The sequence below is a fragment of the Zonotrichia albicollis genome, chromosome 15, assembly GCF_047830755.1.
Source record: "Zonotrichia albicollis isolate bZonAlb1 chromosome 15, bZonAlb1.hap1, whole genome shotgun sequence".
Lineage (NCBI taxonomy): Eukaryota > Metazoa > Chordata > Aves > Passeriformes > Passerellidae > Zonotrichia > Zonotrichia albicollis.
Window position 1 is genome coordinate 1,852,801 of NC_133833.1, and position 14,933 is coordinate 1,867,733.

General features: G+C 48.1%; 1 protein-coding gene across 1 annotated transcript in view; it reads left to right on the forward strand.

Annotated features, from left to right (window-relative positions):
• Positions 1 to 13,642: 13,642 nt before the first annotated feature.
• The window catches only part of UBTD2 (ubiquitin domain containing 2), a 43,424-nt gene continuing 42,133 nt past the window's right edge, over positions 13,643 to 14,933 (forward strand). Inside the window, exon 1 of the mRNA XM_074552009.1 lies at positions 13,643 to 13,800. Coding sequence (XP_074408110.1) covers positions 13,731 to 13,800 — 70 coding nt within the window. The 5' untranslated portion in view covers positions 13,643 to 13,730. The remainder of the gene's footprint in view (positions 13,801 to 14,933) is intronic.

Below are 14,933 nucleotides of genomic sequence, written 5' to 3' on the forward strand. Positions count from 1 at the left end.
GAAATCAATATCATAAATAAATAAGGTAAATATATATAAATAATTTTATATTTTACACATTATAATAATATATTATTATAATGTAATATAAATTACAATAATAACATTATAATAACAATATAAAATATAACAATATACAATAATAACATTATAATAATATAAATAATTTTATATTTTATACATTAAATATATATTTATAAATATATATATTTATATATATAAATATATATATTTATATATATTTATATATAAATATATATTCAAATATAAATATATATATTATATTTATAATATATATTTATATATATAAATATATATTAAATATATATATATTTAATGTATAAAATGTATACATATGTATACATAAATATATACATATGTATATATAAATATATACATATGTATATATATGTATTTATGTATATATGTATATTTATGTATATATGTATTTATGTATATATATTTATTATATATGTATAAATATATATTTATACATTTATATTTTATACATTAAAATGTTAATAGAACAGAAATAATATAAAATTAATATTAAAAATGAAATAAATATCTAAAAACAAAGTAAATAAAAATATATAAATAATGTAAATAATAAATAGATAATATAAAAATAATATATAAATAATATTAAATAAGATAAAATAAAAATACTATATAAATACTATATAAATATAAAAATATAAACACTATATAAATTTTATTTATAATATATTAAAATATTATATAAAAATAAAAATAAGTAATATAACCTAATAAATAACAAATATAAAGATATAATAAAAGAAATAATAAACGAATAAATTAAAATAATATAAACGTAAAGTTTATAATCACTTTTAAACTGTTTTTTATATAGTATTTAGTATAGTATATAGTATATATATATAGTATATGTAGTATATTGTGTAGTATATATAGTACATAGTATATATATATTTATATATAGTATAATATATTTTATGTAGTATATTTTGATATAATTTTCTGGTCTTGGAAGAGCACAAAGAGGGAGAAATCTGGGAGTGTTCAATGCCTGTGTGAGCCCCAGAGCCCTGCTTGTTTATGTGCTGATGCTGCACACAAATATTTGCCAGCCTGGTTTCAGACGCTTTCAGGAAGTTTTTCCTCAAACAAGAGAGCCCTGCTGCTCTCTGCCACGTTTTCTGCTGCAAACACTCCGAGATTTTCTGCTCTGACAGTCACTGCAGATCACCAGGATGGAAAAGTAAGGAGGAGATGGCATTGTTTTACTTCATTTTATTTTAAAGACTTTGGAAATAATTTCATTCCACTCCCAGCCATGGCAGGGACACCTCCCACTGTCCCAGGTCCAGCCTGACCTTGGGCACTGCCAGGGATGCAGGGGCAGCCCCAGCTGCTCTGGGCACCTGTGCCAGGGCATCCCCACCCTCCCAGGGGAGAATTTATTCCCAATATCCCACCTAAACCCACTCTCTGCCAGTTTGAATCCATTCCCCCTTGTCCTGTCCCTCCACCCCTTGCAAATCCTCTCTCTCTGTGTTTCCTGCAGCTCCTTCAGGCACTTTAAGGCCACAATTGTGTCACCCCAAAGCTTCTCCTGTCCAGGTGAACAACCCCAGACCTGCAGAGTTGCTCCATTCCTCTGATCTCCTTTTGTTTATTTGGTTTTTCGTTTTTTGTTTTTTGGGTTTTTTTTTTTTTTTTTTTTTTGGTGCTTTTATTATTTAGTTTTTTTTCCCCTGGCATAGGTTAGATTATATTAGAGGCCTCCCTAAAATAAAATATTATAATAATAATTTAAAATAAATAAATAAATAAATAAATATAAACTTAGCTCCTTGAGAGCCCCAGCACAAGAACTGGGTGATGCTGGAACCTCCTACGGGCAGAATTCCCAAAGGATTTGCAGGATCTGGCACAGATGGATCCAGATTTCACCCTTGGCTTGTTGGGTGGAGCAGCTCAGCCCTGAGCCCCCAGGCAGGAGCTCTGAGCACATATTTGGATAAATATTTTGATTTATTTTCCCTGAATCTCCTGATCTGAGCTGCAGTTCCCGTTTCAGGCTGCACAAACGGGCATTGACTTTAGTCTGGCTCTCTCTAGTGGTGTGAAGCTTAATGAGATGGAAGTCCTGCTCTGTAATTACTTTGGGTGATTTAAGTATGAACAAAAAGATATCCAGTCACTTTTGGGCAGTTCAATTAAAAGCAAACTGGATTGAGCTACCTGGGGTGTGCTTCCAGGTGATAAATGCTTTCTCACAAATCTCATAAACCTTCCTTTTTCTGCTGCGCTGAACTGGGATTTTATGGATCTTTTTAATAGTGCCTCAAATAATTTCATCAGCATAAAGTCTCCTCCTGGATGGAAATTTAATAAAAAGCTGAATTGTTCAGAAAGGGATGAGCTTGATCTCATCTTGCCCTTGTAAATGTATTCCTGGCAGGGTGGCAGTTAATAATTAATAAATGAAATTAACTACTTGGAAATTGCAAGCTGACACCGGGCTCTCCCCTCCTGCCTGCCCAATGATAATTCACACTTTGTTTTTTTCAGTCAGTTGCCTCTGTGATCCAGATTAAACACCCAAATTAAGATGTAGGAGTACCTCAGCTCAGGGTTCAGAGTCAGGATCTCTCATTTCACATTTCAATGTGAGTCTGCTGGGTTCAAACCAGCAAAATTGAGCCCAAATAAAGATTCAGGGAATTCCTGGTCATTTTTTAAGGTTGTGACATGGAACAGGAATTATCCCCTGAACCAGTGGGTCCCAGCCCAGCTCTGTGCTTGGATTCTCCAGCTCCTCCTCCAAGTCCCACCTGTGAGTTCCAAGCTGCCAGAAATCCTTGGCTGCAGCTCCAGATCCTTCTGTGGCTCCCAGGCATCCCCTTGATGCTTTGTGAAGGCTGATCCAGAACAGAGACCAGAGTTCCAGAATAAAGCAGGGATTTATTCCAAGCATCTCCTCCATGGATGCACCTTGGGCAGCACCAGAGCCCAGCCAGGGCTGCACCAAGGATGAACCAAAATGGTCACAAAATGAACCCAAGATGAACCAAAATGGCCCCAAAATGCACGGCCGGGCACGGGCTCTGTCCCTGGGATCAGCTCTGCTCCATTTGCACCTTGCAGTTCATTGTCCCATTCCAGCTTTAGCCCAGGCAGTCCCATCCTTGTTTTTCTCTCTCCAGCCCACGGTGTTTGTGCTCTGGGGCTGAGATTTGGATCATTTGTCCTTGGTGCCCAGCTGGAGCAGGAATTGTTTTGTCTCCCTGCTCTGTGCACAGAGCCCTGATGTGAAGCTCAGAACTGCACACTAAAGCAGCACAGAATGTGAAAAACAGAAAAGCCAAACCTGAGGCATCACCCTTAGACCAGTTTGGGTCCATAACCAATCTCAGGGAGCCTCTGGAGCCCCCTGCTCCCTCAGCAGCCTGACAAAGGTGGTTTGGAGCTCAGGGGAGCATCAGGAAATCATCCCTGTCCCAGAGATAATTCCTGCAAAACCCCAGCCTCATTTTCCCTGCACATCTGTACAAAAGCACCATTCCTGCGATGTGGAGGCCAAAACTTCCCAGCTCCTTGCAGAGCCACTCTCCTGTCCTTGTGTGGGCTCTGTTTGGGAGAAAATCTGCTTTGTTCCATCATTTTCCCTCACCTGGTGCTAGAAAGGGAGCTGAAGCCGGGCTGGAATACACCCATGGAAATGTGTGGGTGTCCTGAAATCAGCAGAAATTTTGGAATTAATCTCAGAGCACTTGTGAACCATCCAAGGGAATTTCTGAGGCATTAGTGAGGATCTCTGAGAAGGTGGTGGCAGGAGGAATAAACAGTGCCCTGGCTTTGAAAAAGGAGGAAAAGAAGCCCCAGGAGTGATCCCTCAGCCTGCCCAACTCCATTTCTTGGAAAGATCCTGGGACAAATGATGAAATAATCAATACAAACACCTAGAAGGTAATAAAATTACAGGGGAAATAAAAATAAAATAACCAGCATGGATTTCTCAGGAGCAAATCACATCAAATCAATCTGATTTCCTCCCCTGACAGAGGAACAGCCTGATGGACAGGGGAGAAGCAGATGTGAGATATCCTGGATGTAAAAATCTGTGTACTCAGGATTGCATGGCAGCCTCGTGAGCAAATCAGGGCCATGGGAGCAAAATAGAAACATGAAAAAAGCTCTGTAATTTCAGTGCCTCGACAGGAGAAAATGCAGCTCCCGATTCAGGTGGGGCCAGAGCTGCTTGTTCTGTTCATGCCCATTAATAAGTGATTTGTCTGATAGCAGAGATAATGCAGCTTTATGAGCTGGGAGGTGTTGGAACAACACAGAGAGCAGCTCCTGAATTCAGATTGATCTGGATAATGGGATGAGATCCGTGGGCCGAGGACAAAGGCAGAATCCCAGGCTCAGGCAGGAAAAATCAAATGTACAGATGCAAAATGAGAGATAAGGGACAAAGCCTCGCTGGGAGGATGGGGACACAAACGATTTCATCTCTTCTGCCTGAGCTCAGAGGGTTTCTTTTCTGATTTCAACGTGTGCAGATGCTTTTGACATTGACAGATGGTGGAAGTTCTGAGATTATTTCTTCCTATTATTATTTTTGACAAAGAACGTGTATTTTTACGGGGTTTATGCAATAAAAAGTAATGTTTTAGGGGAGAGATGGAGTGGAGAGGTCACACCTTGAGTGCTGTGTCCAGTTCTGGCCCTCAGGGTGAGATGGGCCTGGAGGGGCTGGAGCGGGTCCAGGGAAGGGAACAGAGCTGGGAAGGGGATGGAGAATTCCTGAGGGAGCTGGGAAGGGGCTCAGCCTGGAGCAAAGGAGGCTCAGGGGGGATCTTGTGGCTCTGCACAGCTCCTGACAGGAGGGGACAGCCAGGTGGGCATCCAGGATGAGAGGGAACGGCCTCAGGCTGGGCCAGGGCAGGCTCAGGGTGGGCACAGCAGGAATTTCCCCATGGAAAGGGGGCTCAGGCACTGGAACTGCCCAGGGAGGGTTGGATCCCCATCCCTGGAGGTGGCACTCAGTGCTGGGGACATGGTGGGGATCAGGGTGGACTCCATGACCTGGGAGGGCTTTTCCAGCTTTTCTCTGGGATCCTGTGGCACCAGCCACGCCCAGGACCTGGCATGGAACCCTGGTGACACCAAATGACAAAGGACACCTCAGAAATGGCCACTCGCAGCTCCCATCCCCAAAACTCGGGGTGTTTCAGAGCTGGCAGCAAGGGCTGAAGCGCTGATTTAAGAAATCTTTAATTTTTCCACTGGCAGGAATTGGATTCTCTCATATTATAAATGCCAATATTTAACCATTTTTCCCATCTCTTCAGGTGTTTCCTGTCATGGGTTTCTCTGCCCAGCACATTGCAGGTGGGATGGGAGCTGTCCCAAATCCAGGCTTCCTTCCAGAGGAATTTTCCTGCAGGAGCACTGGAGATCCCTCCTTAGCACCACCTCCTTCTGAGCTATCTCCCTTTGAGGTTCCCAGAGCCACTCCAGTCCCTGCATCCCTTTGGTTTAAATTGCTGGGAGTATTTTGCAGAGTGTTAAATTGAAATTAAAGTGATGTTTATCCTGTGAATCCGTGGATTCCCAGACTTGGCTCTGTCCCCTCTCACGCCCTGGAGGTCACATCCCCAGCAGGCCTGGCCCAGGAGGATCCCTCACACCCAGCTCTGTCTCACACAGATTTCATTTTCCTCCACTCACACAAAGCCCATCTAACCAGGCACGAGGAGAATCTGCCCCTTTGTTTATCGGGAACACAACAATAGGATCCTATCCCACAGCCCGAGGGACAAACAACGCTGCTCACAGCCAGAATCTCTCCTTGTCATTATTGGTTTTGATGTTTAATATCACAATCCAAAGTTCCAAACAGATTTTGATCCAAGTTTAGCATCCCTGATGCAATTCCACCACTCATTAGAGGCACAGCACACGTGAAATGAGCTCCTCAGAGATAACAGCGATAAGAAGAGATAAGATTTTGATGTCCAGCCAGGTGAAATCATCTAACAGCTCAGTGTGAATGTGTCCTGCCATGCTGGGGGTTGTTCAGGTTGGGATTTTGGGGTGTTTCTCCCATTTCCATGCAAAGCTCAGTGAATCATTCACAAAATAATTCAGCTCTGAACACTGCCTGTCAGGGTTAGGAGCTAAGAGCTGGGAAGGATTCCTGGTTTTCTCTAGGTGGAAAGGAACTGCAGTAGAGACAGTGTGGCAGGTCCTGGTCAGTGCCTCTGCTTGGGTGTCCCCAAAACCACGGAGCAGGGAGCACCAGGCAGTGACAGCGGCCCTGCCCTGCCTGTGCAACCAGGCCTTGCTCCTTTCCCTGGCTCCATTTCCCTTCCTGCTCCTTTCCCTGTCTCTATTTCCTTTCCTGCTCCTTTTCCCATCTCCATTTCTGTTCCTGCTCCTTTTCCCATCTCCATTTCCCTTTCTGCTCCTTTTCCCATCTCCATTTCCATTCCTGCTCCTTTCCCTGTCTCCATTTCTGTTCCTTCTCCTTTCCTTGTCTCTATTTCTGTTCCTTCTCCTTTTCCCATCTCATTTTCTGTTCCCACTCCTTTCCTTGGCTCCATTTCTGTTCCTGCTCCTTTCCCTGTCTCTATTTCCTTTCCTGCTCCTTTTTCCATTTCCATTTCTGTTCCTTCTCCTTTCCCTGTCTCTATTTCTGTCTCTGCTCCTTTTCCCATCTCCATTTCCCTTCCTGCTCCTTTCCCTGGCTCTGTTTCTGTTCTTTCTCCTTTTCCCATCTTCATTTCCCTTCCTGCTCCTTTCCCTCTCTCTATTTCTGTCTCTGCTTCTTTTCCCATCTCCATTTCCCTTCCTTTCCCTTTTCCCATCTCCATTTCCCCTCTGGCTGAGCCCCTGCCCTCAGCACCAAGCAGGGAGCAGAGCAGGAGCTCAGCCAGCTGAGGACAGAGGGGAGGAATGAATATCCCACCCAAGCACAACATCCAGAGCAGGCAAACCCTTCCTGAGCACAGGAATCTTCTTCCAGCTCCCCAGCCTGGGAGAATGCTCAAGATCCAAAGCTAAAATATTTGGAATATTAACATCTATCAGTTTCACACGTCTCTTAAAGCAGCATATTCCTTGCCTGATTGATCCTGCCATATGGGAACATTAGCCTGTACCATCACCATCTGCTGCAGCTTTAATTTTATCAAAAGCATTATGACAGGAGGGAGAATGTTTCCTTTTCCACCCTTCCTTCTCCTCCCGCCAAAACCTGGCTGATTTCTCCTCAGATGAACCCAATTTCCAGTCCTGAGTGAGAAGGCTGTCTGGATACTCTGTCTAGGAATAGCTCTTTGATTTCAAACACTTCACTTTTGGGAAGCTGAGCTAAAAATCCAGGAGCAAGGCAACTCACAAACCTCTCCCAGAGAAATTTTGGGTATTCATGAGCTCAAGGCTGAAATAGAAGCGTGGCTTGGGTGTTGCACATTTCTTCCACTCTGTGCTCAGAATCCCTGAATTATTCAGGTTGGAAAAGCCCTCCCAGGTCATGGAGTCCAACCTGATCCCCACCCTGATCCCCAGCACTGAGTGCCACCTCCAGGGATGGGGATCCAACCCTCCCTGGGCAGTTCCAGTGCCTGAGCCCCCTTTCCATGGGGAAATTCCTGCTGTGCCCACCCTGAGCTTGCCCTGAGCCCCCTTTCCATGGGGAAATTCCTGCTGTGCCCACCCTGAGCCCCCTTTCCATGGGGAAATTCCTGCTGTGCCCACCCTGAGCCTGCCCTGACCCAGCCTGAGGCCATTCCCTCTGCTCCTGTTGTTGTTTGTCTCAGAGAATAAAGAATATTGTACTTTAATCATGCCTGATTTATCCTGTCACCACTGATTGTGCATCCTTTCACAAGGGGGAAAAAAGGAATTCCAAATTTTTATGTCTTATTTCTTCTCACTTATTCATGACAACAGATATTTTTATGATGTCCCTGCTGTGTTCCTTTCCTACAGCAAACCATAAACCAACCATAAACCAACCATAAGCCTCAGTATCATGGAAACAGAGAATGGTTTGGGTTGGAAAGGACCTTAAAGATCATCCAACTCCAACCCCTACTATGGGCAGGGACACCTTCCACTACCCCAGCTTGCTCAGAGCTCCATCCAGCCTGGCCTTGGCACTTCAGTGGAGATGTGAGCTCCCAAATGAGCCTCCAGACATTGATAAAATATTTATACGACACAGAATGAACACAATAATAGAAGGAAAGGCAGAAATGGCACGAGCACATGTGTGGCTGTGCCCTGTGCTGGCTCAGTGACCCAGCTCCAGGTGGAGATGTGAGCTCCCAAATGAGCCTCCAGACATTAATAAAATATTTATACAACACAAAATGAATACAGGAAATGCAGAAATGGCACCAGCACAGGCCAGGTGTGGCTGTGCCCCGTGCTGGCTCAGTGACCCAGCTCTGCAGCAGCTCCTGCTGCTCTGGGAATGTGCACAGAGCATCCTGGTGTGCTCCCTTTGTGCCACCCGGCCCCTCCATTATTTAGTGACACAGAACACTCCTGCAGCCAGGCAGGCACAGAATCCCCTCGGAGGCAGCTGAAAGGGGAGAACCTGCCCACAGAGAGCAGCTCGGGAGGGGAGCAGGCTCTCAGGGCAGGAGCGGGGATTGATGCTGTGCTCTGGAAATGCCAGCCCAGGGCTGTGACAGTGACAGCGGGGTGTGAGTGAACGCCTGGTTGCAAGTGCAGCAGAATAATGATAATAATTTTTAAAAATCACGTTAAAAGTGCCGTTTCTTGCTGCGTCTCGCTGTGCAATCAGGGAGGTCACCACAGGAGGGAAGCAGCGTTTCACTTTTGTTGCTTTAGCAGCCAAGGGTTTTTTTTTTTTCTGTTTTAATGTATATTTTGATTAGCAAAACCTGCCTGATGTGACAAAGCAATAGACCATAGAATCATGGGATGGTTTGGGTTGGAAGGGACCTTAAAGATCACTTCATTCCACCCCTGCTGTGGGCAGAGACACCTTCCACCAGCCCAGGTTGCTCCAAGCCCCATCCAGCCTGGTTCTTGCAGTGGAATCCACTCCTTCCAGAGATTCCTATCACCACTGCTGATGCTGATCCAGGAGGATTTGTGCCACAATAAAATCCTCCAGCTGTTGGCACTGTAGGGTTTGTGACCCCCCAAATAATCCCAGCTCATTAAAAGTGATTTTTAGCCTTTTCAGTGACCCCTTTTCTCCAGCCATTGCAATCAAAACCTCCAAGCTTTGCAGAAACATTAAAGCAAGTGGAATCATGACTTTTCCTCCTGTTATTGACAGAGAGATAAAGAACCCCAAGCAGTCCCCAGGAGTGGGTGTGGGGCTTTGCAGAGATCAGGAGAGAAACTCAACATTGCTCTTCCCAGCAATAATCCAAGGGTGGAAATTCCTTCAGAGGCTCTAGATTCCCATGCTGGCACATTCCTGCAGCAGAGCTGTGTGCCAGGGCTCCAGGAGTGGGGTTTGTGCTCCTGGAGCACACACAGAGCCCTCACTCTGCTCATTCCCGGCCAGTTTGGGATGTTCTGGTGGCTGCTGGGGCTCCTCAGCCACAGGAATTCCTCAGGGCAGTGTTCTCTCCTTGTGCATCCCAGGAGAACAAACCCTGCCTGGTTTCACCTCGTTTTGACACAGCTTTGCTGCCTCTGGGTGCTGGAGATTGCTACCAGCCACTTTGGGAAGGGATGGATCAGATGGGATTGGAATCAGCCTAAAAGCTGCTGGTGGAAAGTTTGGAATGGGAGCCAGCATTCCTAAAAACCACATCTGAACAGAAATGCTGTGCAGGGAAACCTCCAGCCTGTGGAAATGAGGCTATAGCCTCAGCAGCTTCCAGGAGGAGCCATGGGGAAATAAATCTGAAAATAGCAAATTGCTGAATCTCTTCAGAGCCTCTGAGGAGGAAAATGAGCAGTTGGACCCCAAGGTTCTTTCCTGTTTCCTGTGGGACCTTTGGTTGATAACCTCATCAGCCCTGTCTCCCTTTCCCATCTGTCAAAAGCAGAAATGTGGGAAGACTTTCACTTCCAATGTGGAGACTTTGATAGTGCTGTCCTGAGCAGCACTGCTAAAAATCAAACTGTGGATGCCTGAGAGAGAAGTTTCAGTGCTGATGCAATTTGTCAGCATCTCATCCTTGTTCCCACACAGAGCTGAATCATCAGAGAACAGGGATTTGTCACTCTGGATCATCATGTGATGGCAGAGCCCACCACCACCACTGAGAGCAAACAGCGAGAGTCCAGCTGGGAGAAAAACTGGCCAAGTGCAGAAAATATTTCATTATATAGGATTATAGAGGGTTCTATAGGATTATATAGGGTTATATAGGGTTGTATAGGGTTATATAAGGTTATATCGGGTTATAGAGGGTTATATAGGGAATAACCTGGCAATCACAGAGCCATGGAATGGCTTGGGTTGGAAGGGGCTTTAAAGCTCATCCAGTTCCAATTCCTTTGCCATGACAGGGACAGTTTCCACTGCCCCAGGTGCTCCCAGCCCTGTCCAGCCTGGCCTTGGGCACTGCCAGGGATCCAGGGGCAGCCACAGCTGCTCTGGGCACCCTGTGCCAGGGCCTGCTCACCCTCACAATTTCTTCCCAATATCCCATCCATCCCTGCCCTCTGTTAATGTGAAACCATTCCTCCTTGTCCTGTCACTCCATCCCTTGGAAATCGTCTCTCTCCATCTTTCCTGCATCCCCTTCAGGCACTGTGAGGCCACAGTTGTGTCACCCCAAAGCTCCTCCTGTCCAGGTGTGCAATCCCAGCTCCATCCCTCTGCTCCAACACAGTGCACGTGGATCTCCTCCGTGATTTTTACACAAACTCCTTCCTTCTGGTGCTCCCAGGACAGCACAGCCCAGCAGTGTTTGTGCCACAATAAAATCCTCCGGCTGTTGGCACTGTAGGATTTGTGACCCCCAAATAATTCCAACCACAAAGGGCAGTGGTACCTCCATGGCACAGTGCATCCGTGACACCCTTTAATTGTGAAAAGTCACTTTTGATGTTCAAGGTTTTACATCTCACGCATTGCAGGCAGTTAGCAACTCATAAAGAGCAAGAATTAATTAATTAATCCTGGCCATACCCCCAAGAGATGTGCAGACAAACAGTGAGATACTGACAGAAACACAGCAGCCAAGGTTACTGACTTGTCCAAACCACAGTGGGTGCTGGAGCAGAGCTGAGATTTGAGGTGCAGAAATTGATTGCAAAGCTCAGGGAAACTGATTTCGAGGAGGAATAACCTTCAAAATAAACAAATATTTAGAAAAAAATGTTTGTTTTTAATTCAGTACTTTGTTAGTACATCCTGATCCGTGGGGTCAGGCTGTAAATATTCACTTTGGCCCATTCCTGAGTGTTTGTATGCACACAAAAATGTACATATGATAAATATGTGCTCCACACAATGTGAGAGAGAACAACGAGGTGTCCAGCGAGAGAATTCAGCCCCAAACAGGCAGAATAACAAGCTCTGCTGTGTTTTTGCAAGGCTCCACCAGCAGACTTTCCCAGGCCAGCCCACAGCCGTGCAGCCACCCTGCTCTGGAACAGAGTCACGTTGGGTTCCACCAGCTTTGGGGTCTCACTGGGCACCAGATAGCCAGATATCCTCCCAATGTGCACCCCTAGGGCCTCCCCACAATCCATGATTCCCTGCAAATTTATGTGCTCTGATGAAAAATACTCACAGCAACACCTACTTCTAGGAAAATTTGCAACTGCCTTCCAAATTTTCGAATTTTGCCTTCCTCCTTACAGTTTTGAATAAATAATATTGAATCCCTCCCCGTCAGCCTGACATATCTCAGGAATGGGATGCTCAGGGAGGTTTGGAGTGCCCACCCCTGGAGGTGGCACTCAGTGCTCTGGGGACAAGGTGGGCATCGGGCACAGGTGGCACTCTGAGGTCTTGGAGCTCTTTTCCAACCTAACTGATTTTGTGATTCTGCAATATCTTTGATCATACAGTGGATATATGGGCAAACTCCTTCGTGGCCCTCAGATGAAATCTGAAAGTAAAACAACTGAGATCTGTGGGGCTCCTTGATCTGGTTTAAATGTCTGCACAGACAAGGAGTTTTTGCTTTTGTTGTAATTAGTGGGCATGTGCTCAGACTCTAATCATTGTTCTTTAGGCTTTCTTAGCAGGCCTGACCTTCCCATTTGGACCCAATAAAGCAGATGAGCTCTGTGCCTTTTTGTTCTCAGATGACAAAGTGCTCGGCATTTGGCACTCAGCTTATCTCATCCGTTTGGGATTTTAATTATCAACACAAGAGCCTTCCCAAAGGCTGGCTGGGCTTTGGGCATGAAGATTATGTAGGGAAATTAATGGCAGAAAAACGCCTTTGTCCATCAGTTCTTTTCACTCTGGAGACTAGAAACTCTACAAACAGCTCTGCTATTTTAATTCCAAAAAACACATTTGCAATGTCATCTCTATGGAGGAAAAATATGCTCAGCTTGAGTTTTGTTTTGTGCTGCTCTGTGTACAAGAACATGGAGCTGCCGTGTTTGCAGAGCGTGTGGGGAACCCAGAGCACAGTCTGTTACCAGGCTTTATTTTTTGCACTGTCTGCTCCCATTTTTTCAGTGCTCTGACTTATTGCTGATTACTCCAAGGCGCTCCAGCGCATCTGATAGTGCAGGAACTGTAACTCCTCAATCCCAGGCTGGGATGGCTGCTGAAATGAGATAACCCAGCCAGGCATTGAGAACACAAGAGTTGAACTTTTCTTCTCAGAGAACTGAAGCCTGCTTGGTCAGATTGACCAAAAGCACTGAGTTTGCTTAGTTTTTATTTCAAACTGGAAGTGTGATAACACAGGGGTGGGTGGCTAGGTAGTGGGGCAGGGATTTATCTGAGTGTGGCCTTTCTCTTCATGTGCAGAGAAAAATCACAGAATCACAGAACAGTTTGGGTTGAGAGGGACCTTACGGATCCTCTTGTTCCCTGGGCAGAGACACCTTTCAGTAGAGTGAGATGCTCAGAGCTCCATCCTTGAACACCTCGGGGATGGGGCAGAGCACAGCAGGGCACGGGGGAGCTGCAGGCTGTACAGTGAGAGGGGAATAAACAGTGAGCAGGGAATAAACCCAGTGATCAGGGAATAAACCCAGGGAAAAGGGAATAAACACAGCCTGGCACCCAGGGCCGCGGGACCCGCCCGGGCTGGGGGCTCGGGGCTGGCCCCGCATCCCGGTGCCGGGGCCGGGCTGGTCCCAAGGGCGGCATTGGGGCGGTCCCGATCCTGGTGCCAGGGTCGGTGTTGGTGCCGGTGCCGGGGCAGTCCCACGGGCCAGAAAAGGTCCCGGTGTCTGTGCCGGGGCGGTCCCGGTATCGGTCGCAGTCCCGGTCCATGCCGGTGCCTGTATCCGTGCCAGTCTCGGTCCCAGTCCCAATCCCGGTCCATGCCGGTCCCGGTGCGATCTCGGGGCGGTGCCGGTCTCGGTGCCGGTCTCGGTCCCGGTCCCAGTCCCGGCGCCAGTCCCGGTCCAAGCGGGTGCCGGGGCGGTCCCGGTGCCGGGGCGGTGCCAGGGCCGGGCGCAGGCCGCGCCCCGGGGGCGGCGTTGCGGAGCGGGGAGGCGGCTCCGGAGCCATCGCGCCTGCCCGGCCGGCGGCGGAGCTCGGTGCAGGGGAGGGGGGCGGGGGGCGGCTCGGCGGCGGGTCTGCGGGCCCCATGGGCGGGTGTGTGGGCTCCCACCACGACTCCTCGGGCAGCCTCAACGAGAACTCGGACGGCACCGGAGGTGAGCGCTGCGGGCCGGCCCGGGGGGCCCGCGGGGGGACCCCGGGGCGGGCGCTGCGGGCCGGGGCCTGCGGCGGGCGGGGGAGCCGCGTCCGGCCCCGGCCCGGATCGTGCCCGGGGCCATCCCCCGGCTTCTCTCCCGCGTTCGCCCGAAGTTTGCCGGGCCGGCGGGGCCGGCGGCGCTCGGCAGGCGCTGCCCCAGGCTCAGCCCCCGCCCCGCTCCGCGGCCCCGGCGTGCGGGGCTGTGCCGGGGGATGGCCCGGGCTGTGCCCACCGGGCCCGCACCGGGGGCTGTACCGGGGTTATACCGGGGTTATACCGGGTTGTGTCCACCGGGGGCTGTGCCGGGGGCTCCGGGGCCGGGCCGTTCCGGAGCGGTGTCGGGGCTGTCTCGCCGGGCAGTGCCGGGGGGCTCAGGGACGCGGCCCCTGCTGCAATAACGCCCGGCTGGGGAAAGGCCCTGCCCGGGGCTCCCGAAGTTTGTTTTCCTCGGGCTCCGCTCCTTGCGGTGTGCGGGCAATGATTCCCCAGCTCGCTGAAATCCTGGCAGTGCTGCGGGGCCCGGGGTTATTTTCCAGCCGGGAGAGGTGCCTGGCTCCAGCCCCAGCCGCCCGTGGGACCGGAGCGGTAGGACATGCTGCATGGATGGATGCATGGATGGATGGATGGATGGACGGAGCAGCGTGGTCCCTGCGAGCGCAGCCCGACCTGGGCAGCAAAGCCAGCGTGCAAACGCTGCTGCAGTGTCAGCAGCCTTTCACCGGCGGGTTTCTCTCCAGCTAAATGCCTGAATGATTGCTTTTTCTACCCTCTCAGGTTTGTGGACCCCTGATGTTCTCCAGCTGAGCTGTGTGTGTTTTATAGTCATTTAAAGTCAGCCTACCAACAGGACACTTGACTTATAGGTAGTCCTCGCGCATGCAGGGTCCGCAGATTTCAGGAGGAGAATTGCTGATCTAGGTCTGTGTTTTTCCTTGTGTTTTACAGAATGTTATCTATCAGTCTGGTTTTTATTTCGGATGTCCCAGCTGATGGGTGTTCTTTCCATCAGTGCCTTTGCTGTCATTCCGTAATGTAAAAATATGCAGCACTTGGAGTTGTATCTGAACCAACCATCTGCTGGTTCATGCCAGA